At 39.6% G+C, this 26,099-nt stretch overlaps 1 protein-coding gene across 2 annotated transcripts in view; it reads right to left on the reverse strand.

Annotated features, from left to right (window-relative positions):
* FBXL7 (F-box and leucine rich repeat protein 7) overlaps positions 1-5,622 on the reverse strand; it is a 319,270-nt gene extending 313,648 nt beyond the window's left edge. For both annotated transcript variants that reach the window (XM_079796486.1, XM_079796485.1), the window contains exon 1: positions 5,101-5,622. In XM_079796486.1, coding sequence (XP_079652612.1) covers positions 5,101-5,137 — 37 coding nt within the window. In that variant the 5' untranslated portion in view covers positions 5,138-5,622. The remainder of the gene's footprint in view (positions 1-5,100) is intronic.
* Positions 5,623-26,099: the final 20,477 nt, after the last annotated feature.

The following is a 26,099-nucleotide window of genomic DNA, read 5'->3' on the forward strand; positions in this document are numbered from 1 at the left end:
TGGTGAACATACAATACAGTGTATAGAAGATGGGTTGGAGAATTGTGCACCTAAAACCTGTATAATTTTGTTAACCAGTGCCAACTCAATAAATTCAATTTAAAGAGTGATTATTAATTGCTCAAAATCAAGCCAGAGTTCACTCTGTTTCAAAGGGAAGAAGGAGTTAAAACGAAGTTTTTGTGAGTTAATTCCCCAAGGGGACAAAGAAAAGTTACCTCTCTTTTCTTTCTCTTATTTTAAATATGTAAAAGGATTCCCCAAATCTCTGAAAATATCTTCTAATTGTCAGATCAAAGATAGTATTGTTAGTTGTGCTAACGCTATGATTTGAATGGAACAGTGGAATCAATATGGCTTATCTTCTGATTTTTATCAGAATAAATTTATTTACTGGAAACAAAAGACAAAGATGTACTTCTAGCTAAGAATTAACAAACCTTTGGAGGTTTCCTTATATATCCAATAAATCAAGCAACAGCCACCTTTCATAGCAAGAAGAGCATGTCCTATGCCTCCCCTACCCAACCCCAAAAACAGTCACAAAATGTCTCATAATTGGATAAAACGCATTTGCAAAGGCTCTAGGCAAAAAATTATGCCCAGTGGCCAGACTGATTTGTTCCATCGCAGCTGACTATAGAAGACTGATGATACAACCCTTGCATAAAATGATGACTTATGCTCTCCAGCATAGAGTATTCACCTCCGTATAACACAGTGGCTCAAAGCAACAGTCAACATGCTCCACGAATCCTCAAAGGTCAGCCCTTCACTTCTTTTATGTCTTGGTCTACATACCAAGTTTTCAATAAGGCCCAGCACGGTGACCTATCTAATTAAAATTGCAACACCTTCTTCCCAACTTTGAATAATCTTAATCTGACAATTTTCTTTATTCAGAAAATTTAGCTACTTAGAATGCATTGCAAGATTTACTGAATTATCCTATGGGTGTGTACGCATGTTAATCATTCCATTATCTCACACACACACACACACACACACACAGAGAGAGAGAGAGAGAGAGAGAGAGAGAGAGAGAGAGAGAGAGAGAGAAGATTGACAGGACCGGATCTTTAGCTATTTAATGATATATCCCAAGAATCTAGAAGAGTTCCTGGCACATAGTAGGAAATAAATCAACGTGCATTAGTTGAATGAATGAATAAAGGACTCTGGGCTTAGAATGACATGGCCCTGAGTCCCAATTCCACCTACACTGGCTGGAGAACCTGGGAAATGACCATCCTCTCTGCAGCTGTATTTCCTCATCCATAAAATAGGGACCTTTGAAGTGCTTTCCCCATAGGATCCACATGAGGCTTATATGAGTCAATGCATGTCAAGGACTTAGGATCATGCTTGGCCATAGTAAGCTTTTAATAAATGTTAGTTGTCACTATTATTATTTCAAGGTATGGTTCCCCACGGTCATAATGGATTTGTGATGATTTATGTGCTCAGGCAACTGGCTCTCCTCATATCTGAGGTCACAGATCTGTGATTGGGAAAAAGGACCCAAGGATCTTCATAGAGCAGCAGAGCTGCCAAGGGTCACACCCCATCACTGTGGCCTCATCAGCTGCAATTCAGTAACACACAGGATTTTGCAAAGGAGCTGTTAAGAGTGTAAGTGCTACTGTCTCGGACCTGCTGGCGTAGAGTAAACATAACAATGAAACCAATGAGTAAGTGAGGGTAAGGCTCAGAAACCTTAAAAGGCAGGGAAGGCAGCTCCTCTCTTCCTACTTGAACAGAGTTTTGTTTATTTGGCTGAACTAGCGTCAAAGCTAATGGTTCTGATGGCTTTGAATCATCCACCACCACTCACTCTGTGGACTTCTACACAGGGGCTGAAACTCACACTTTATGAAAAGAGATAAAGAGGGCGGAAAACAGCCCTCTGTTAAAGAATTTACCAGAACATACTCATCATTTAGACATTTGCTTATGTTTCCAGAAAGCTAATGATCAGAAATGGGAAGGTAAGTTTTTCCTCGAGCAAAATCCCAGTCTACCTAAAGGTTGCACATTAAATCATTAACCTAAATGTTCACTAAGTATTTAGGAAAACAAAATACTTGGGAAACACTTATTATTGATTTACAGGGATTTCAGAACTGATTAAGTTAAGAAAGGGGGTAACAATGAGTGAGGAAGACAGAGATGAAGGGTAAACAGAATGACAATAGCAAGAGGGGCATTTACTGATTTTGAAGCAATCATAGTCTTAACTTCCCTATTTATTATAACATGTCTCCCCACAAGGCTAATCTCCGCTATTAAATTTGTCCCTTAAGAGCAAAATAAAATGAACAACTACATGCTCAAGAATTATTAGATCATGACAAATCAGGCCAAAAGGAATTTCTCTCCTCACTCTAGAGGAGAAAGACCCCAAGATTTGGGGGAATTGAGCAAGGTCACAGTAGCTAAGTTGAAGCTGGAATCAAATTTCCAGACTCCCAAGTCAATGCTCTGCTCTGCACTGGAACTTCCCCGAACTCCAATGTGCACGTGATAAATGATTCAGTAGTTCCAGGAGGAACCCAAGATTCTACACTTCTGACAAGCATCCCGGTGGTGCAGAGGCCGCTGGATTACACTGAGCAGCAAGTCTCTGCCCCATTTCACCTGCTAAAGTAAGTCTGGGGACAGGTTTTCTGTTGTTTTAATGAAAAAAGGTGTTTTCCAGGAACAAGAGAAAGTAGGTTGCAAATGAAATGCTGAAGTTTTAAATGTTGTAATAACTCAACACTGTTGTAAAAAAAAAAAATGGGGTTCCCATTTACATGGTGGTGTCAAAGGTAAAATATATACTTAAATTGCAAATTTTTAAAGTATATACAAACATCAGTGTATTAGAGTCGAGCGATCTCAATGCATTCTATGGATACGCATTTATTGGTTATTTCCCCTTTATGTTTGAAATACACCATGCCTAAATTGCACTAAAACTGTCTTACTTCTGCCTCCGATGACAACAGAGATACCATGTCTAGGGGTTGCTTTCACTTGCTTTGAGATTTTACAGTTTAGAACAGAAAGATGGCACTGACACATCAAATTCCACAAGGCTTATCTTCATAGATGTTACCTTCCATTAACACAGAGGGACACAATTGACCACTTGTGTTAAAACCCTATTTAGGAGAGACCCGGTGTAACTGGAAGAGAAAAGATTGAAATCCTTGTTACTTCTGTATCTCTATTTCCACCTCACCTATCCGAGGACTCTCCATGCATTTGAAGAGAGTTGATGCAAATAAACACAGTATGTCCTCTCCAGCCAAAATTCAGTTAACCTCCCCAACCTTCCTATTGGTCTCCTGGAATCAGCTGAGCCCGAGGTTCTTCCTATAAAACGTCCTAAATCTGATCCCAGTAAAATTTCACTTCAGCTGAAGTGAAAATGCAGAGGTAGCATTTACGGATAACAGCTGGAGAACATTAGTTCTCTGTCTCTCCTTTGCTCTCCCAAGGGTTGAAAACTCTGCTGTTCAGACAGGAAGTCGTCATACACCACACACTGTACAATACGAGAACGCTGGGATATACGGACAAGTTGCAGAGGATTAGGGGGAGTGTGCAGGGGTTTTGTTCAAGAACCCAGAGCAGCAACTCGGCATACTTCTTAGGGTGTCCTTCCCGCCCATAGTATTCAAGTAGCACAATGTATGCACACCCAGAACTGACAAGCATACACTCCGCTCCCTGAAAGCTTTTTAATAACTCGGAATAAGAAGGCTCCATCTTCCATTTTTCGACAAGCTTTTAAAACATGAACTTCCAAGAAGTTTGGGGGGAGTGGCTAAGATTCTCCAATAATCTTTCCTTGGCATCCTTTCAAAGTTGCTATCTAAAAAGACCACCTTTTAACTTTTTAAAAATGAAATTGTCACCAAAAAGAATCTCTCACAGAACTGCCCAGAATAAGGAAATATATGTATTTCACATACATGTGGAATTCAAAACATGATGATCCGGGAGAGAATGATTTAAACAAAAGGCTATGGTGTTTTGGCGTGTGTTTCTGATTGCTCTCTGCTGTCATCTCACAAAGCTACTGAGCAGGAACAGGGTCACAAACAAGGGGAGCGACATCCACCAAGTTTCGAGTAGGATGATAGGAGTTTCCCAAACACCACCGGCTGAATAGCCTTTTCTGCATTCCTACCGTCTGCAGGCTCTGAACGGAGTCTGTAACCGCCCGTCCTCTGGAGGCGGGCTGGAAAACCGACCCTGGCTCTTCCACGCCCCTCTAGCCAAGTTCACGAGGGACCAACCTCCCTAACTTTTGAACTATGAAAATGCCTTCGCCATGCGCATATCGGGAGCATGCTGTTAATCAATGGGGTGACAACACTACAGTTTTACGCGAAGAGAGGGAGGAGGGGCGAGGGGGAAGCCAACCCACACATCCATCATCATTTTAGGAGGAGGTGGAGTTTAAAGTTTCTCCAACTTCCAAGTTCCCACTTGACAGGCAATATTTCTGTGCAATTTCCAGCCCCATGGAACAGATGGTCCTTTGCCCGTCTTGAGCCCGGAGAGAATCAGACAAAAAGCCCCCTGCCCCTCCTCGCCTCACGGGAGCCCAGAGGTGGTCAGTTTCACGAAGCTGTCACCCAGGGTCCGTGAGCAGAGAATGGAAACTTAACTCCTTTTTTCAGGAGTTTTTTTTCCTGCTACCGGAGAGCGGACTGGAGCACAAAGGCCTGAGAAAGTTTTCACTTCGTTATTTCTTTGAAAAACGTTCTCCACCATCTGCCAAACTATCATCCTAAATCCAGACGCCCAGGGTGGGGAAGTTGAGGCACAGGCATTCAGAAACACCACGGCATTGCAACTTGAGCCGCCCCAAAGACAACCTGGGAAGTTGCTTAAAAGGACACCCCTGCTTCCCCCGTCCCTGGTGGGAAAGCATCCTCGGGGCGCCTGAGCACTCAGTGCCCAAAGGGAAGGTGACGGCCGGGACAGAGTGCCAAATGGGTGTGCGCCACCGCTGCGGGCGAGAACCTTCCTTCCCAGACCCGAGGGCGAGGAGAAAGGAAGGGGGGCGCGATCCGGGAGTGTGAGGACGGGCGGCCCACTCACCCTCACTGCCGTACTGTTTGCCATTGTTCGCGCCCATCCTGCCGCCGTCATGCCCGCCGTCTCCCGGGACACTCCATAGCTGGGGCGCACCGCCTGCGCGCTCCGCCCGAGGAAAGCCCGTCCGACGGGACCGTTAGCTGCGCATACCCCTCGCTCCGGGGCCGATGTCCGGCTGGGAGCGGCCCCTGCACTCCGATGGGAGGGGGCGCTCGGTCCCCTCCTGGCACCCCCAATGGTTCCGGGTGGGGCCAGGGGCAGCCGCCGCTCTTAGAATCCGCGATCGCGGCCGGCGGGCGCAACGCCGCGGAGAGCCCGCGCCCTGGGGCCGCCCAGAGGCTCGCCGCGCCGCCGCCGCCGGGTCCCCATTCGCCCGCCCCGATCCCCCTGCGGTGGGCGCTGAGCCGCACGGGTGGCCGGGCTCCCCGGATCGACCGCCTCTTCCCGGCGCCCTTGCACGCCCACGACTTCCCCCGGGATGGGCGCGGCGGCCACTTGTTGCGGGTGCCCCGACCCAGCAGAGACTCGCGGCCCGGCGCAGCTCGCCCGCGGGCCGGACTTTTGTTAGCGCCAGGCGCCTCCTCTCGCCGCCCAGCGTCAATCACAGCTGGAGCCCCCGGGAGGAAGGCCGGACCGGAGATGCGCGGCCTTTTAAAGGGGCAGCGCTCCTTTTTGGGGTTCTGGCTCTGGGCCCCAGCCTCCGCGCGGGCCCTCGCGCCACCCGCGAACCAGTCTGAGCAAAGGAACGTGCTCTTGGCTGCATTCACTATTGTTCCTTTACGGGCTTGGCCCTCAATGTGTAAGATGAGCTTCCAGGCGTCGTTTGAAATCCCTTGGCTTTGCCTGCAAATATGGCCTATCTTAGGTGCAGGGGCATTTAAAACAAACATGCCTCGGAGTCTGATTGTATCTGGCAACCTCAGGAATATATGCTGGCATCCTCCTGGAACGTTTGGGACTGAGGCGGAGTATGGAAGAGAGAAGGAGGGAAAACTTGAGGGGAACTTAGCAGGGAGTCACTGGGGAGCCAAAGACATTCCCGCCCTGGTGCGGGAGGTTTCCTGGCTCAGAACTTTTTAAGAGCTTCCAAGCCAGGAAGTGTATTTTCTCCCTGGTTCTATGATTCCTTTTTTTAAGTATTATCTTGTGGTTGATGTTATTCTTTGTTTAATACATTACTACCTTTTCTTGGAGATTTATATGGCACTTCTAGAGCCTTAAAATGGCCATTTGGTGTTCCCTCCTTGAAATGGAAAAAGAAAATTCTTCTTAATGTTTTATTTCCTTTCCATGTAAATACCTAGAATTTTATAACATTGCATCTCAGTAAAGACCAGGACATTCCCAGTGCAAATGTCTGTGTAGAGAGGCAAACACATATCAGTTTCTCTCTATAGGTGTTAGATGTTTTGAATTAAATTAAACATATATAATGATATATAGGGTGTCCCCCAAAAAATGTATACACACTCTTTGAATACTTGCAAAGGAAGTGTTTATTAAAATACATTTCATTTTCAAAAAGCTATCTATGTTAAACTGTGTATACATTTTGGGGGACACCTTGTATGTTATATAAGCACAGATGATAGCTGCATGGAATACCAAGATTTTTGTAATTACCTGTTTCTTAAAAGGCTTGCAATCATATGCAGAGATTGTTAGTGATTTGACTTCCTACGGATTCTATTTGGGTAATTTCCTTTAATTTGGTACAGTTTTCTTTCTTAAACATCATGCACCAAAAATGTTAAATCTTGATTTCTTGTGCAGGAGAGATTATGCATTGAAAGAAAAAAAATCATAAAATTATCTGTTTTACAGGACATGATTAGTTTTGTTGTACTGGTAACATTTCAATTGTCCCAGTGCACTGAGATTAAGGGCTGAATTGTAATTCATCTTTTCATAACTAGAATCACTGCCTGGCCAAATATATGTGCTTTCCATGTCTGTTGAGTTCAATTAAAATCCTGTGACATGGACCCTAAGTATATATGGATGTCAAAAATGTGGAAGAGTTAAATAAGTTTTCAGATTACACCTAAAAGTATAAACCCAATCTAGAAATGAGGCAGAGTCTACATTATCTTCATCCAAAGTGGGTTTCCGATCACGTGATCCTTGAGATTTTTCCATCGCCATTCAAGGAAGTTGCATTGAAGAGCACCCAGGATAAAGCAGTAGAACAATGCAGCTCCTCTTGACATTTTCGTGTGTAGCAATTGACAACTTAATTGTTTGTCTGTGTCTCCCTGATGCTCTCAGTCTGAGGTCTACAAATTAGGAAACTGATGGTGGAAGAAACAGGCTCAACCAGTTTAAATATCTAGAGTCACTAGATTGGTTAGTGCCCAATGCACTCAGATTCTTAGGTTCTCTCTTCCCAACTCCACCATCTCTCTTGACCTGGCCACTATTTATCTTGGAGTCACTGTTTCCTTTGTTGTTGTTGTTGTTGTTGTTGTTGTTGTTGTTGAGTCACCTTCCAGGGTTTCTAATATCAAAGCAAAGTTAATAATTAAAAGTAAATTGTGGTGACTAATTACATTTATCCCCTTTGAAATTAAAGCCTATAAATATTTTACCTATCATAAAGGGAGATAATAACAATCCCATTTAAGAAATTCCAGTTTGAAACAAAATAGAAAAATAAACTTAACTTATAACATCCTTCTGATTATTAAGTATATGTTGTCATAGTCACCATAAACACTTGGGGAAAAGCATAGTTAAACAAAAAGAAAGAAAAGCACTATTCCTGTTTAAAATAAAGGTATCCTGGGCAAGTGAGGGTCCATGCTCAGGCTGTTTTGAATTGTGTTTTGCATGTCTCAATTAATCAGGCAGTGCTCTAGGTTCAACTTTATGGATGAGGATACTGAGGCTCAGAAAAACTAAGTAAATCCTATAATGATGCACAGCAAAATTGGGACCAAGATTCATTTGCACAGTTTATGATGTTTCTCACTACTTAGCCTCATTTTGGACTAAGCCCAGCTTTCTGCAGAGGTATATATGTTTAATTTAATAAAGAGTGAAACATTTTTGGCGTCTGTGAAATTTAATTGGGTTTCAAAACAAACATTTATTATGCAATATGAATCTTCATCATATCATAATGATGAGTGGCTAGATATTTTAGATATTTATTTTAGATATTTTAATAATTATAAAGTAAATAGATAGCTTAATAGGATGGGTATTTTATATAGGACTCTTGAAACTCTGTCTCCTCACCAAAGTTCCTTTCCAGCTCTGAGAAACAAAATAGTCACTTTTCTGTAACTAAAAATATTACAATATTCACACACTCTGACAAAATGTTATACTGCACCCTTGATTCTAAATTTAACATATAATTCCATATTGCTTTGTCACTGGTCCTTTATTAGGCAACTATCCTATATCAGAGGGCCACCGAAGACCCCTCAATAGGCCAAAATAGCATCATAAACTTTATATGCTTAGCTCAGCATATTGTAACATTCAGAATCCTAACACAATTATCAGGTTTCTTAGAACACAGCCAATTAGAAGCAAGTAATTATAAGGAATATTGCTCAACATATTGAGAAACTGAAAAGTTACAGCTAATGATAGGGAGGGTGATGAAAAAAAAATCTCTATAGAGAAAATGAAAGAACTGAACAAAGAAAAAGCAGAAATAAAAAACAAATGAAAAATCTGGGGTGATATCATCATGTGTTATTGCTTTAGATAAAGTAATGATAGTGCTCATAACAAATAAATCTCCAAATTTTAGTAATCTGTATTAATACAATAGAAATTTAATTCTGGGTCATAAACCAGTTCAAGCACATGTTACTAATCCATTGGAGATTATTCTCCACATGGTGATTCAGGGATCCAGGCTTCTTCCATCATGCACATACAGCTGGCAGAAAATATAAAGGGTGAGTGAAAAAGTCATGCCACATCACATCTGCTCACATCCCACTAGTGAGAGCAAGTTCAATGGCTACATGTGGATGCAAAGGAATCTGAGACATGTAGTCCCTGGCTGGCCTACTGTGCCCAGCAAACAACCCACACTGAGGAGGAAAAGTGATATTGGTGAATATGCATGTAGCTAACAGTCTTCAGTAGCCTCTGAAGATAACACTTTATTGTTCAACAATTCATACATATAACTATTATATTTCACACACTATAGGCTGGCTCCCACAACACACACTTCCACTTCCTGTCTCCCTTGCCTTTCCCTTCTCTCTAGGTCAAAGGTTAAATACTTATTTTCCTAGAATCCCCAGCAGTTAAGAATGTCCATATGGCAATGTCCTGGCCATGGTGTAAGCAAAATTCACTAGGAGCACCTGGAATAGGTTTTGTTATTTAAAAAAAAAAAAAAAATCAGAGATAGCTCTGCTACTATTTCTCCTCTCTTCTCCCTACCTCAACTCCATTGTTTTTTTTACTGTGGTGGCCAGGAGAACTTAAGGGAAAGAAAGGACAAGAGAATTGTAATGATGGAGACCCAGAGTCCTGAAGACATAAAGCCACTGGAATGTCGCCAGCAACCTCCTACTTCCAAACTCGCTGTGATGGAAGGATGGGAACTATCTTCAGTGCACTGTTACTTGGCTTTTCGGTTAGTTACAGCCAACTGCAAACTTAAGAGATGCACATTGTGTTTACTTGAGAAAGAAGAAAAAACAAATAACACAATAACATTTTCATTCATAATAATTAAACTATTAAAATGCATTGGTGCTTAAATGGAAATTTTTTAGTTATGTAGAAAATGTATACATACAAAACAGCACCTTTTTTACAATGCTGACCCCTTAAAATGGCACCCTCTTCACTTTCCATCACATCTAAATATATAGTATTGCATATGTGAGTAACACACATTTACTCAACATGAAGAAATAATACTTTCAATGTCTATATCAAGACTCAGTCTGCACATATAGCCAAAATCTTAGGTCATATAGGAAAGCTTTAAAATAACAAAGGAATATAGCAGCACATTTTCTCTCTCAAGTATGGATAATATAAAACTTTCCTGGAATTCAGTGTGACTTTAAAAAATTTTATTAGAGTTTATAATTTGTTTTAAGTAGAAACGTATGTATTTGTTCTCTGGTAGCAATAAATTAATTCCCTGCTATAAGCAGTCTTCACATGTGTGTTACCTTTCTCTGCAAAACTCAAAGGACTTTCAGTATTAGACTGCCCCCATTTCCAGCTATAAGTGGGCACCTGGGGTCTGATTAGAAAAGGTTGTGTGTCTTCAGCCTTGTGGTCTTGCAAGTCATGCAAACTAGGATGAAAGCCAATGGTTTTAAAATTGGCAATTGCAGCCAGCTGCATACGGTTCCAGAAGGGTCCAGCATCCACAGCAGAATGCATTCATCAACTCAACACCATTCCAAGCTCTGGAGGTACAGGAGGGAATAAGGTAACACAGTTTCTGCTCTCAGGGAGATGGAGCCATTGATGGTGGAGATAGACAACAAGCAGGTTCACATACAAAAAAAAATAATTTCAGATAGTGAAAAAGGCTATGAAGAAAATAAGTCAAGATAATGACATGTGGGAGGTGAGTTTTGTAGCAAGGGCTACTGTGGCTGGAGTGATCAGAGAATGCAATTTTGTGGATGTGACATTTATGCTGAGACTTGAACAACAAAAGAATGAATGTAGACATGTGGAGATTTTGGGGAAAGAATGTTCCAGATAGAGGAAACCGCAAATATAAAGTCCCTAAAACTGGAATGAGCGTGGTGCATGTCAAGGCCAGGGGCCAGTGTATCAGTCAGCTATTGCAATGATAATGTTCCATAACAGATTATTCCCCAAACTCAGTATATTCCTCTATGTCTTCCTCACAGGTCTGCAGTTCACTTGGGGCCATTTCAGTTCAGGTGTGTGGGTGAGCTGGGCTTGGTGCCCAAATTCAGGTCAGGTTCCGGTTTCCCCCACAAGTCCCTCTGGAGCCCAGACTAAAGGAGCTGAAACTAAATAGTGTGTGCTCTTCTCATGGCGGGCCCTAGGGCTCAAGCCTGTTTTAAATCTTTGCAAGCATTGCAAACAACAACAACAACAACAAAAGTCACAAAGCCAGGTCCAAGTCTAAGGGATGAGGGAGCTACTTAGCCCACTGTTGTGCATTTTAAGGTCACATGACAGAAGGAGGGAGTAGAGAATTAAGAAAATAATCTACTGGGGCCAGTATAGACAGAATGTTGTAAATAAATGGAAACTTTTCAGGTTTGCCAGAGAAGGAACAAAAGCCAGGTTATGTTGCATTTCATGAGCATGATAATTGTTTTTAACTTTATTTTTATTAAAATGCAAAACAGGAAACTTTGAAGTTGGGAACTGACTTGATGTGACTGATATTTTCAGATCAGCAGGCTATCATGTGGAGAGCTGACAGACTCTTAGGAGCCCAGGGACCTAAGTTAGAGCCTCTGTCCTTAAAAAGGTGAGAGAGATTTGACTTCAATTAGCCCAATAGTAGAGAAGATTAAAAACTGGTCAGATGTATTTTAGAGGCAGAGCCAGCAAAACTCACCTGATTGTGAGTTTTATGAGAAAAGAGGAAAATGAAAGACGGCTCGTAGGTTTTTGCTTGAGCAAGAAGAGTGCTTGGGGAAGATGGAGGAAAAAGTCCTTTAGGACTGGTTGTCTGGAGGGAGATTTTGGTGACCCAGAAACTTGTTTTGGACACATTCAACTTGAGAGCAATTAGACACACAACTGAGACGTCAGGCAGCAGTTGAGTCAATGAGTCGGGCATCAGGGCAGATAACAGCACTGGATGCTTCTACCCGGGAGGCTTCAGCGCATAGACAGTATTGAATGGAATGGAGCTAGATGAGGGGAATTAGGAAGGAATGTAGCTCTTGTAGAAAGCTAAGGAAGACCTCAAATACATGTCAACATTTTATCATCTCACAGAGGAAAAGTAACTGGCAAAGGAGATTGAAAAGATGTGGATAATAAGGTGGACAAAAATACAGGAGAGCGTTAAGAAAGGAAAATATTTCAGGACAAAGGAAGTAGCCCTGTGTGCCAAATGCTGCGGACTGTTCAAATTCAATGAACAGGTCATGGACTTGGCAGGTGCTCCTGGTGAGCTCATATGGAGCCATTCCTCTGGACTGGTAGGAGAAAGGGCTGCAGCATATTATGGAGGAAGAGAAAATGGTTTTGTTTGTTTGGATGGGTTCTATTTGTATGTTTATGGGAATAAACCAGTGTAGAGGCATGTGTAATGAAACAGAAACAAAATCCTGGAGGTGAAGAGAAGGATGGGACCTAGAACACAAGAGAAGAGGCTGCCCTTGGCCAGAAGCAGGAATAGGAGCTCCACCCAAAGAGAGAGAAGGTGGGTTCTGGAATCATATGCAGGTCAGCGGCTGGATCTAGGGGTGAAGACGTAGGTTGTGCTGGTCTAATTTCTTCCATAAGCCAGCACCTGCCAGGGGAGAGAACATCACTGTCTACATCCATTCAGAAGCTCCAGCATACAGAGAGTATGGTGCTTTGTTAGGCAGGCAGGCATATTGCCAGAAGAGATCCTAATCATCTCTGCCTGGTATTCACACTGTTCCACTCATCCCAGGTAGGCTGCCTGTGTGCTGGTCCAGCAAGAGGCTGGTCAAAAGGATAATAGTCTGGTTGGATTGCCAGGGCTCAGCTGCTACTAAGCAGCATCACAGCAGCCTATGGAAGTCTTGGCCAATTGCTCAACCTTTAGTCATTATCTCCACCTTTGCTCTCTGGTCTAAGCCACTAACATCTTGTACCGGGATTATTATCATAGCCTCCCTACTCTACTCTTTGCTTCTCCCTTTTAGTATATAGATTTTTCAGAATATATTCCCTGACAATGTCAGCCAGGATGATTCCTTTTTTAACAGGTTAGGCCATGTTTCTCCACTGTCTTGAAATCTCTTGTGTTTTCCCTTCTGATTCAGAATACCAGCCAAAGTCCTTTGAATTGCCATGTCTGTACTTACATAATCTTCCTGATATCTATATGGACTTTTAACCTGCTTTTCCCCCCAGACTCTCAACCTGGATTCTTGACTTTTGTTCCCCAAATTCACAGACTCTATATTGCTTTCTTCCCCAGACCCAGGGGGCCTGATGGTTACTACCCTCCAGCTCCCCACCCCCAACACTGCATCTTTTATGACTTAGTCCCTTTTTTGTCTGGAGCCACCTTCTTTCTTTGTGCCTTTTTTTTAAATTTTTGTTTACTTTTAATAGTGATTATTTTTAGCCTCTGTGGTTGTGTGTGTGTGTGTGTGTGTGTGTGTGTGTGTGTGTGTGGCAGGGGGCGGGGGGAGAATCTCACTATGCTCCCAACTTTGTCTTGAACTTCTGCTGCCAAAGTTTCTGCTTTACTTCTTACTCTGACATAACTGTGGTTATACCTGGGGGAAATAGATCTGTATTCTCAGGGACACACAACCCAAGTAGGGTGGTTTTGTTTCTAAGATCACCTATCACATCTTCCTGCAGGCCTGCAAACCCCAGAGGGACAATGCCTCATGGATCTTCATCACAGCTACAAGTTTGAAAGGGCTCAGAAATGTCTCAGGAATGCCTTACATTGTAATGCTTTTCAGGTTCCAAGGAGTTGGAAAACAATGCCTTCATCCTCCAGTCCTCCACAGATTTATTCCCAGGCTCTTGCCCTAATTGTCCTGCCCATTTGCCTGTGCATCCTTGGGATGGGCTTTGTCAATTACCAAATCAGTTACTTAGCATACACCCAATAATTTACAAAGCCAGTTCCCGAACCTCCTAGTGTAATTATGATTGTATTTGGCCCCTCTACAGATGCTCCCAAGCTTTTGGCACTTTTCCCACATGAATTCTTTCGTTAAATATTTTTGATAGCATGCACAGGACAAGTTTGATTAAATATCTCTTAATACCGGCAAATACTCACCAATCCTGAGGAGTGAGTGCAGTTACTGTTTTTAAACTAAAAATGTATTCCCATTTCCACATCACTCCTGTTCTCACCCATCACACCAACATTTGTTGCCATTTTCTAATATATGATACACTACACGTTTGCATTCTATAAACAACATTTTAATGCTCCAATGAAAGTTTCAATGTAGCCGGGCTCCGCTGCAGCAGTGGCTTTGTGATTCAGCAAGACTGTAAAATAAGAACAGAGTAATTCTGATGAACTGACCAGCTTGTTAAAAAGAGATATGACTTGCATTTGCTTTGAGAAATGGGGGCTTCGAATTTTACTATTTTCTAAGATGTAAAAGGATTTTGTTTTATTTCTTCCTGTCTTTTCTTATGAACCCATAGTATGAAGAATAAGGACAAGGCACTTCAGAGGTTTTTTGAGGGTAAAGAAAAATCAGTGTATTAGGAAAGACTTCTATAGATTCTATTTTTCTCTATTAATACTGTTTAGATTAGTAAGCAATATGGATTACAACCAAAGAACAACACGCTCTTCTGGCCCCATTCTTACCCCCTAAATATAGGCAAACCCATATACTTTTTTTACTCAAAGAATTCCTACTTATCTTTCAAAGAATAGCTCTAATGTTTTCTTCATGTTGAGGGTGTGAATAACCTTCCTCCATCTAGCCACTTATTTTTCTGTTTATACTGTATTTTCCATATATCACTACTTATTATTATTATTGGTTGTTGACAATATTTCTTCTGGATTCAACAAGAGTCTCAAGGTAAAGGCCATGTATTTTCTTTAATACTCAGTGTTTTATATTCAGTATACAATAATAAATAATGAATAAACTGATGACAAACTGAATAAATGAAATAGATATGTTACCTAATGAACAGGAAAAGAAATAAAATTAATAGAAGAGAAAATAGACTTCTAGATATACTAGATAAACTAAAGCAATTGACTCTGGAATGAAGGGGAAATGCTATATTTGTTCTATCCTCTTAAGATGTGAGTATTTGTTTCCCTAAATATAGAGGTAGGTGGACAAAATGTACAACATCAACATTATAACCTCCTCTTGAGAAGACCCTATCACAGAATGGCCTTGATTTTTACCTAGACAAGTCGTGGGGGGGGGGGGGGGAGATAAAAACAAACAAACAAACAAAAAACAAACCTGTGACCACAGAGCAACAGAGAACATACATGAGATCATTCCTCTTATTCTCAGTGAGAAAGGCTAACTTTGGAACCAGCAAAGATACCATCAGCACCAAAAAGGAGTAAAAAGGAAGTGGTAAGGTAGAAGCGAAGCTATCATGGTGGGACAACTCTTGTTATTCTAAAGAAGAGTGACAACTATACTTCAAGAGGGCAGGAGATGGACTCAGAGGAGAAAGTCAAGATAATGACTTGGCAGTGCGTACCACACTGTGGTGCTGGCTTTCAATCATAGGTGAGTAAGGTAACCTGTCCCCTTAGAAGGATTAGAGCCAGTCTATGGCTCAATAAGAATTGTCTAGAGATCAACTTGAAGATAGTTAGAGAACAGGTGATCAGAGCACATTATGAGGAATATGAGCTCTGTTACATTCAAGAAGAGCAATAGTGGAATTAACAGAACCATATTTTCCAAAGGGTGTTCTCAAGACCCCAATCTAGGGGCTCCAGACATTATTTTTATCTATTTTTGTTTTGTTTTGTTAAATTTACTGGGGTGGCATTGGTTAATAAAATTATATAGGTTTCAAGTGTACAATTCTGTAATACATCACCTGTACATTATATTGTGTTCACCATCCAAAGTCGTCTCTTCCATCACCATTTATCCCCCTTCACTTTTTTCTCTCTCTCCCCACCCTTTTCCCCTCTTGTAATCATCATACAGTTGGTTGTCTATGTCTAAGAATTTCTCTCTCTCTCTCTCTCTCTCTCTCTCTCTCTCTCTCTCTCTCTTTTTGCTTAATCTCTTCACCTTTCCACCTAGCCCCCCAATGCCCCTCCCCTCTGACAGCTATCAGTCTGTTCTCTGTATCTGTGAGTCTCTTTCTATTTTGTTTGCTTGTTTATTTTGTTCATTAGATTGCACATATATGTGAAATTATATGGTATTTGTCTTTCTCTGACTGGCTTATTTTACTTAGCTTAATAACCTTTGAAACCAAAGTTCTTGGGAATCCAGTTGTTCTTGGGCCCTAGCTTGTTTCTTACCAGGCAGACAGACTTCAGAATGTTTGTTTTTTTTTGGTCAGGGAACACCAGAAACAATTTGTTGTCCTTAATTCTCTTTGTTTCCCCCATACTTTCCCCCAAAGTATTACACCTGGCAACTCTTGAGAAGAAATTGGACCAGTTTATACAGCTGTTTTACTAATTTATTCCCAGGGCATTACTGTTAGGAGAAATATAGAAAGGTAAACTTTTAGGATTTAAGATCACTTTAGAGATTATATTTTCAATGATTTCTTTACTGAAAACAAAGAAAAGTGATGCCCATAGAAGTAAGGAGCTTGGCTAGGAGTCCTAGCTATAAATAATTTTCAAAATCATTAAACCGGCTAATGGATTTTGAAGGAAAAAAAATTATGCAATATCTAAATAAATATCTTAAGTAAAAAGTTTGGTCTAATTTAATTTTGTCATGTTAACTTTTATTCTGAACAGAAGATTAAACACGAATAACTGAAGAGTTAATAACAGTCCCTAATTTAAAATATGCCCCCCCCCCTAAAAATTATCTTTGACTTGAAAAGTAATTTTACATTTAAGTGTGTCTTTACTTTTTAAAATAATATTCTAAATAGGAAATCAAGAGTATTAATGGCAAGCCTCACAAAATTTGTTAGACTTTACAAAACAGGTACATTTTTTTCCCTGAATTATCAAAGTCTGAAATTCCTAATTCTTGAGAAACAGAGCGTAGATGTGTGGTTTTACCAGCTGAAAGAACAATCTGAGGTTGGTCCTAGTATCTCCCTAATAGCTCCTAAATCTAGAAATTTCTCCCTATTTAATTCATTCCTTTGAGTCAGAGAAAATAGAGGGGATCATTGAGTCCAGAATGTCATCATGGTCTCCTCCTTCTCTCACCTACAAATCTGTCTGCGTTCCCCCCTCTTCCTAAATTGTATTCATTCATCTATCAGTCAGTTTTGAGCTCCTTGAGGGCAAGAACCAAGAGCTATGCTTGGCACATAGAGGAGAATCTACCATTGTTTGTCAAAGAAATAAAGATGAATAGTGATTGGAGAAATCACAATAGAGTACTTCTATTTGATTTACATAACACAGCCATTGAAAATAACATTGCCAAAGAGATTCATATGATTGGAGAAGGATTAGATATATATAAAAACAAGTTTGGAGAAATAAGGTAGTAACCGGATAAGTTCATAGGTTTATATGCATGTGTTTCAGACTTTACTTACACTAGCTATTGTCAATTATGTGTTTCTCATTCTATTGTGGGTGTCTGGGCATTTTCATACTTTTCCTTATCTTTATGGAGTCTTCAGTTAAAGAACTTTCCTCCTACCCCTACCACTGTTATTGCACACAGGTGAACCTCAAATAATAGTTCCACCCAATGTTCTGGTGCCCTGAGTAGATAGGACAGCTAGGTAGCAGGCCTATGCAAATGTAGTCTGAATGTTGTTATACTTGCTTGGGTGAGCTGCACATTACATGAGACCACTTAATAACCTGAAATTAAATCTTAAGAGTTGGAAAGAGAGAGAAGGAAGGGAGAAGAAAAATATGTATTAATGAGCATTAAATATAAATTTTACCTCTCTAGTCTCAGCAGAGTGCCCAAGAGCATCTGATTTTCTATTTAAAAAAATCTCTGAACAATACAGACCATAACTTCAAATTAGCTCCACATTCCTCCTGAAAGTACAGCAAGAACTAAGTATTTGAATACTTCATTACAACTTCCTCCTTTTTTTCTCCCAAGAATGACTCAAAGACACCATTTGTGTGGCAAATACAGACACTGGAAAAAGGTCAATGAGATTCTAGAGTATTCTAGACTTCAAGCAACAAAACACTAATATTATACTCCTTTTCCTTTGCCTAAATCCTATTCTAATTTGCCCCTCACGGTGTTTTCTTTGGGTGTTTATAAATTCTCTGTCCTCATTGAAGAGTAGAATTAAAGATTTTGCTCTAGGGAAGTGCACTATAAATATTTACAGTGGATAATTGTTTAACTTTTGTCTGAAAACTTCTCAGTAGTTTTCAGGGAACAAAACTGTTGCAACAATTAAGCTTAAATCTTTTTGCAACCTGAATGCACATAGAAAGAGTCTCCTTCAGTTCTTTCCCGCCTTTCATGCTTCCTCTCTTCCTTTTTTTCCAGAACTTTCCTTTTGGCTCAATCAAAGATCACCAGTAGCAAAGATGTGTAAACTTCTAGACCATAATGGTTGACTTTACCTTCTCTCCAATGCTGCCTTACTGCCTTCTATCAGTGACTGATCCACTTAGAATACAAGGCTCTCCAGCCAACTAATTATAAAACTCTTTTTAAAAGGAAAAGATAAGAAATTATGTTTTCTGAGACCTAATGTGAGAATTTTGATTTAGTGTAATTTTGTTTATGAATCATTTTTATTCTCAATTAATCTCAATTTTAAAGGTGTTTGTTAGTCTTTATTTGCTTACCTTGAAGCTACATTGCCCCCCCCCCCCATACCTTTTGCTTGAGTCTATGGCTCTCAATTAGATGGGCCTGTCCCTGAAGAAAGCATGATAAATTTGACTTCTTACTTTGAAACCCTTCTCTTTTATCATCATCATGCTGAAATTATATCTGCGATCTACACTTACACTGACTCCAATCGTATTACATAAGTATCTAAATTATTATATATCCACATGGCATGTTATTTCTGTACCAATGTCCATTTTTTCAGCTCCTAGCTATGGCGAAAGAGAATGGAATCGTAGAGTTACCGGCATGTTAATCATTAATAAGTCTGAAAAACATGTGTTAGAACAAGGTCATCTCTTCCCTTTGTGTAATTTTTTTTCTTTTAACATCAGCAAATTCTTCTGATATTTCTGATTGTCTCTTTGAAATTTCTTAATAACCAGGGTTGATTTCAAAACAAGCACTGGCCAATATTTTATAGTAAATTCGAGGCTGGCATTTGCATTTATAATCAACCTTTGTTTGTTGCTTGATTCATCCACAGTTCCTCTGTTTTATATATATAATTTCATTGAATAGAAGATACTGCATGCAAATAAGTACATTTCAGTTACAGAAAGCAGCTGTCAGGACACATTTATATTCTAGCAGCAGAAAAGAAATTAATCTCACAGTGGCTTCAGTTCAAATTGGTATGATATTCCCGTAATAAATTCCCTGCCCAGATGGAATCATTTTCTCTATCATAAATATTTTAAAGCACTTGATCTGTATTAAAGTTGTACAGGACTGAAACTGATTTTAAATATTTTAAATCAAGCCCCAAATAGAAAAAGCAACAACATTTGGTTACATAGTTTAAAAAATAGTTTCAAATTTTATAGAAGTTTTGCTATCATAAAAATTATTTAAACAAAAAGAAAAGCTCATCAAATGCTAATTTTGTCTGACCTGGAGCACCAAAAAGAAGCTTACCTATATAGTCTGCATTAATCATATTTCTATCGTATGTTTTAATGACACCAAGTCACTCCTTCAATATTAAAGTAAACTGAAAATAGATATAACTCTATCCCTTTGTTGACTAGAATTATGTTGCCAACTGGTTTATTGGTTTGCCTTTTAAAGATGACATTCTTCCTAATGTTAAAATAAAGGTTTTTTTGTAGTAAGAAATCTCTACTGTCACATACAAAAGACATCCCAACCCCCACCCCCACTCCCACTGTAATGATCTCAGTATGCTCAGGATCGTGACCTTAAGGAGAGCAGACATTGGCTTCATCAGACCAATGGGTAGAAGCCAATTCCTGAGTTAAAGTTAATCAGTTAGGAATTGCCAGCTTGCAGGAGGTAAAATTCAGGACCCATTGGCTTACATCAACCATCAAGATGATGTGGAGAGAGGGAAGCTGTCTTCAGGATTGCCAAAATCCAAATCACATGTGCTTTTACAGATTAGCATCAGCCCTAAAATTATATCTGGAACTAAACTGGAAAGTAGCCTGGTGTATTCAGTGTAAGTATTACATAACCAAACAAGCAATCCAGAAATCAATGAGAGTTTTTAGGCACTAGCAGATGTTTTGAACTATCTGTAAAACTAATCAATCCCATGCATAACGCAGGGAAACTGCTCCAATGACATTGACATTCAAGTTCGTCCTTGTTTGATAGTCTATGGACCAATTCCATCCCAAGTTCTGGTTCTCACACCTTGAAAGTCTGGGAAGGCAGGGATGCTTTTCTCCAAGCATCTCAAGTGGATGCTATGATTTAACTTGAGAGAACACAATGGTGGGATGGTTTCAGCAAGATGAAAGTGCCCACACAATCATCACAGTTTCAGGTAGCTCTAGAATTTCAGGTCACTGGAGTCAATCATAAAAATGGTACTTAAGAAGAGAAATGTAATCCTGGGGGAGGGGGGGGGAGGAAGCTAAAGTATAATTTAAAATTTTAAATAGAATTAAAAATGAAAACAGAAACCCTGTTTATTTTAGGGTCCAAATAGAGCCATAGTCTCTTTGTTGCCCTTGATATTGATTCAAACGATGAGTCAGGGCCATTCGAGGCTTAGGTTTTGTAGTTTTAAAGTTACCTAGACATAACAAGTCACAATACAGGCAGGAGGGAAATGAAAAGAAATTTTTGTTTTCTCTTATTTCATGCCAATCTATCTTTCATCGACATAAAACACTTATCCTTGTGTAAAAGATCTTCAGAGAGGGGTGGGGGATTCTGCAACCTTTCCAATAGTCCCCTTCTTATATATACAATTGACCATTGAACAACAAAGTTTGAACTGCGCTGATCCAATTATATGCAAATATTTTTCAGTAAATACGTAAAGGTATATTTTCTTCCTTATGATTTTCATAATAATATTTTCTTTGGCTATTTTATTATAAGAATACAATATATAATACTGTATAAAATATGTGTTAATCAGCTGTTTATCTCATCAGCAAGGCTTCTAGTCAACAGTGGGTTATCAATGGTTAAGTTTGGGGAAGTCAAAAGTTATACACAGATTTCCAACTGCTTGGGGGGTAGGTTGCCCTAACTCCAATGTTGTTCAAGGGTCAACCTTTCTAGACGAGGATTCTGATGCAAATTCGTACTCTGTCTACTTGGAATACCTGGTCACCACCTTGTGCATAATAACCCTTCTGTCAGATAGAATATTATGTCTCTATTTCATCCTTTATTTAATTGCAATAGTCCCTGAGCATATTAATGATGATGCCAAGAAAATTGTAATACTTACCAATTTGGGGTCAAAACCTTCAGAAAATTTACTGACCTAGAATCACCAATAACTCTTAACCCTAATATATATTCTAGATTAAAGAAAAAGTACACCACTTCAAGATGAAAGCCTTTAAGATGATGAGACTGTGGTTATATTTAACTTTTAAAGCTCAGGTTAATAAGTAGAGGTTTCATACCAAGGTACTTCTGATTTAGTACATAGTGCTTGCCCCTAGGTGGGGTAGATACTTAGGTATTTTCCACTAACCACAGTACATACATTTCTTTGTTATCTATGAGTCTGTTTCTATTTTGTTAGTTTATTTTGTTCATTAGATTTCACATATAAATGAAATCATATGGTACTTGTCTTTCTCTGACTAGCTTATTTCACTTAGCATAATACTCTCCAGGTGTATCCACGCTGCCATGAAAGGTACTCATAGATACAGAAAACAGACTGACAGCTGTCAGAAGGAAGGAATGTTGGGGGGCTGGGTGAGAAAAGGTGAAGGGATTAAACAAAACAACAACAACTCATAGACACAGACAACAGTATGATGATTACCAGAGGAAAAAGAAGGTTGGGGAAGTAGAAGAGGGTAAAGGGGAGGATAAATGGTGATGATGGAACGTGACTTGACTTGGGGTAGTGAACACAGTACAAGATGCAGATGATGTATTATAGAATTGTACACCTGCAACCTACATAATTTTATTAACCAATGTCACCCCAATTAGTTCAATAAAAAAGAAAGAAAAAATGGCACATGAGAAGTTTAAATAAAATGGTTCCATGAAAAAAACTTTCTTTGCTATAAAAAAAAAATACAGTCAAAATGAATGTCATGAACCAACTTGAATGCAAGATATGCAGAAATGCTCCTCAGAGCCTGACAGGGGTTTGTGGAAGAAGGGAAGGGTAGTAATGATCACAGAATATAAATGCTTAGGGGAATTGTTCTTACTATTAGATTACCGAAAAGGAAACTAAGGTCCAGAACAAAGAATGATGTTTCCATAGTAAGTAAAAAAGTTAACATCAGGGCTAAGACAGTAATACCCAATGCAGAGTTCAGTGTACTTTCCAGTGGTTTTCACAATTTTAGTTAGGTAGTCCTAGTATGATTATATGTATATACTTGGATATATAAAATACAATTTGATTATATGTATATACTTGGATATATAAAATACAATAGATATATAGTATATACATATGATTATATGTATATACTATATATATATAATACAATTCCTCCTCTCTAATTATTACCTTGTGAGTCACTCTAGCCATAAGTGTCCCAATAGCATATTGAGACAGCAGGAGACATTCAAGTCCATAGAAATGACTGTTTATATCTTTCAGCATCCCTAGAATGTGGAACAGGACTTGGCACTTAGAGATGCTCGGCTTCTAACTCTAGTCATCACTAGAGCAGATCTGCTTCTCATCTAGACTGCCCAGAGATTGGTGGTTCTCGTGAAACAACACAGTTCCATCTGTTTTCCAAACCAATACTCAAATCCTCTAAGTAGCCCAGTGGAGAAACATACTCCACTACGGGTTTATATCTTAGGAATCTTTTCTTGACCTTGACTCTCGAGCCAATGGGACAGGTAGATCTGGGCTTTTTTTTAGCTCACTGTGGCATTCAAATGTCTGACGTTAGAAGACAATTCGTGGGATCTCTATGGCCATGTTTGTCAAACAGTGACTTTCCTGAAGCTGGATGTTACTAACCTCTCAACCAATGCTGTTATTCCTCCTTCTGAAATACAACAACTTTAAATAAGGCCCTTGCTGAATACCACACAAACGGAGTGACCGGAACATACATTTAAACAAAGAGAAATGGCAAGAATTGCTCAACTCAAGCTCTCAGTTGCTCAAAAAACAACTCTGCCTTACTATGGGTTTAAAACAAATTGATATTTCACTTGTGGATTAGTCTACATTTAACCTCACATCTTAGATTACAGGATATTCATCTGCAAAATTGACGACTGGAAAAATGCAGCCAATTTTGGAAAATGATACCAGATTCCTTAAAGATCTGAGTCAAACAAAGTTCTATGTTTTTTCAGGCTGTAAACTATTAAGAAGGACAATTTCTGTCAGATAAGCCTACTTGGAATAAACCCATACCAGCTTACATTTATAGATATTTAAAGGCTTTTAGACAGTTGGAGACTGGGCTGCAGGTCTTCTTGATCTTTGTCTTTTCCTTGTTATTAGCTGGATATGTCTTTGGCCAAGTTACTTTACCTCTCTGTGATTTGATTTCCTCATCGGGAAAACAAGGATCCATTCATACATTTATCTAACACATATCTCAGAGCACTGGTTACCTTCCTGGCTTCTTACACACCACAGAGTTATGTGAGAAATAAAGATGGTTTATTTATAAGAATTCTTCTGAGAAGCAGGAATCATTGAATAAATAGCATATCAAAATTATCTGTCCTCTGCTAAAATGATCCCCAGAGGAGAGAAAGCCTAAATATGGGCAGGTCATATAGGAACCAAAAGTGAAGTCCCCAAATTGTAGGCATATAAATTGATGTAGATGTTTAAAGAAACCCAGATGCCCTGCTATGGTGGCTCAGTGGTTGAGTGTCAATCTATGAATCAGGAGGTCACGGTTCGATTCCAGTCAGGGCACATGCCCGGGTTGTGGGCTCCGATTCCCAGTGGAGGAGGCAGCCAATCAATGATGATTCTCTCTCATCATTGATGTTTCTATCTCTCTCTCCCTCTCCTTTTCTCTCTGAAATCAATAAAAAATGTATTTAAATATATTTTTTAAATTGATTTCAGAGAGGAAAGGAGAGAGAGAAATAGATAGAAACATCAATGAAGAGAATCATTGATGGGCTGCCTCCCGCTTGCCCCCCACTGGAGACCGAGCCCACAACCAAGGCATGTGCCCCTGATCAGAATCGAACCCGGGACCCCTCAGTCTGCAGGCCGATGCTCCATCCACTGAGCCAAACGAGCTAGGGCTCCAAAAAATGTATTTAAAAATAAAAGAAAAAATAAAGAAAACTGGGTAATGTATGGCCTTCAAATTTAAAATTCAGACCAGTTTGTGCTGATTCTGCAAGTATGTAATAGTACACGCTATCATTTCTTGATGGTCTATCATGTGCCAGGTAAGGGCTAGGTGCTTTATCTATTAAATTTTAATTTTCAGCCCAATCCTATTAAGTAGATATTATTATTTTTAATTATCTATGAGGATTTTGAGGCACAGAGAAATTAAGCTATTTGCCTGGAGTCCCAATCCCTAATAAGTAGCAGAATTGGGAGTTAAATCCCCAACAGTGAGACTGCATGGCCATAGTTTTGTCCACTACCCTACATAGCCCTGACCTGAAAGGCTTTGTTATTGAGAGGTCAATAATTGACCAAGAAAGGTCTTTCTACTTCATACCTATTCTCTTTGTGCATCTGGGGGATAATAGGGTAGCATTTAAGTCTGTGTTTTGTACAGAAATGAGTATTATCCATGTAAGAATCCTATTTTAAACTTTCTAGCACTTTTCTCTAGAATAAAGATTTTCAAGGACAAACATTATGGCAAATTTTAACTTGACAGTGAATGTCTTAAAACTCTGCATAGTCATTCATATTTGAAAAGAAGCCAAATTTATGGGGAGGTGGGGAATGCCCATTTCAAAAGCTTAATGAAGGCAATTTGTCAACAATTTCACACATCATTTGCCCACAACCTTGGAATAAAAGGTTTTCCACTTACCTTTTTCCCATGTGAACTACTGATCATAGGCCTTTAGTGATTCATTAATCATATCTTCCCCAGAAACAGAGATGCAAGGAGAGTCTGTGAAAATATATTTTATGTGATATGCTTATTGTTTTGTTTATTGTTTTTACATAATGTCAGAGAGATGGATATGCATAACACAAATCTTTAAGATCAGAGGCTGGTCTAAGACTTGGGGTGAATTTGCCATATAAAAGGTTAAAACAACTTAATGCACCTTAGTATATCTAGATCTTAGACTTCTAAAAATTCTGTGGAGAAGTAAAGAGAGGATAGATGAGGAGAAAACAGTTATAGATGATTAAATATGACTTATGCAAAAACAAGCAGAGCCTCCCTGTGGCCCTGATTCTTTAAATAATTAACAAGAAACTCTTTGCAAAGGAACCTACTTGTCAAATAACTAACTTACAGCCATTACTGTCCATTGTCAGCATACTTTTGTAACCAAAATGCCTGAGGGATAAGTTGATGGAAAGTAATTAATAAGACCAAGAATAGGTTTACTGCATGTAACCGATACTATTTGTAAATCTGGGACTCATAAAGTGTTACACTGATTGAGGGAGGAGATGCAGATGTTTCTGCTATTTCAGTGAAGGGAGTAAGTGTAAAACACTGCAACCAACAGGAAAGGGGATGCAAAACATTGGAGCTGCAGTACTTACCATGGAAACTATTTTCTGTTCTATTTGTAAGGTTCAACTTCCCTATTGCATAGTTGGGGGCCCACATATGGAACTCAGGTGTGACATCTACATTGGCAAATAAAGGCAGTTTTATAAGAAAAGGTGACATGTACGGTTGACCCAGCTATCCAGATAATTTGGCAAAAAGTTATAAATGGTAAAACTGGTGGAGGATGTGGGGAAAT

Source organism: Cnephaeus nilssonii, assembly GCF_951640355.1.
Source record: "Cnephaeus nilssonii genome assembly, chromosome: 2".
In the NCBI taxonomy this organism is placed as follows: domain Eukaryota; kingdom Metazoa; phylum Chordata; class Mammalia; order Chiroptera; family Vespertilionidae; genus Cnephaeus; species Cnephaeus nilssonii.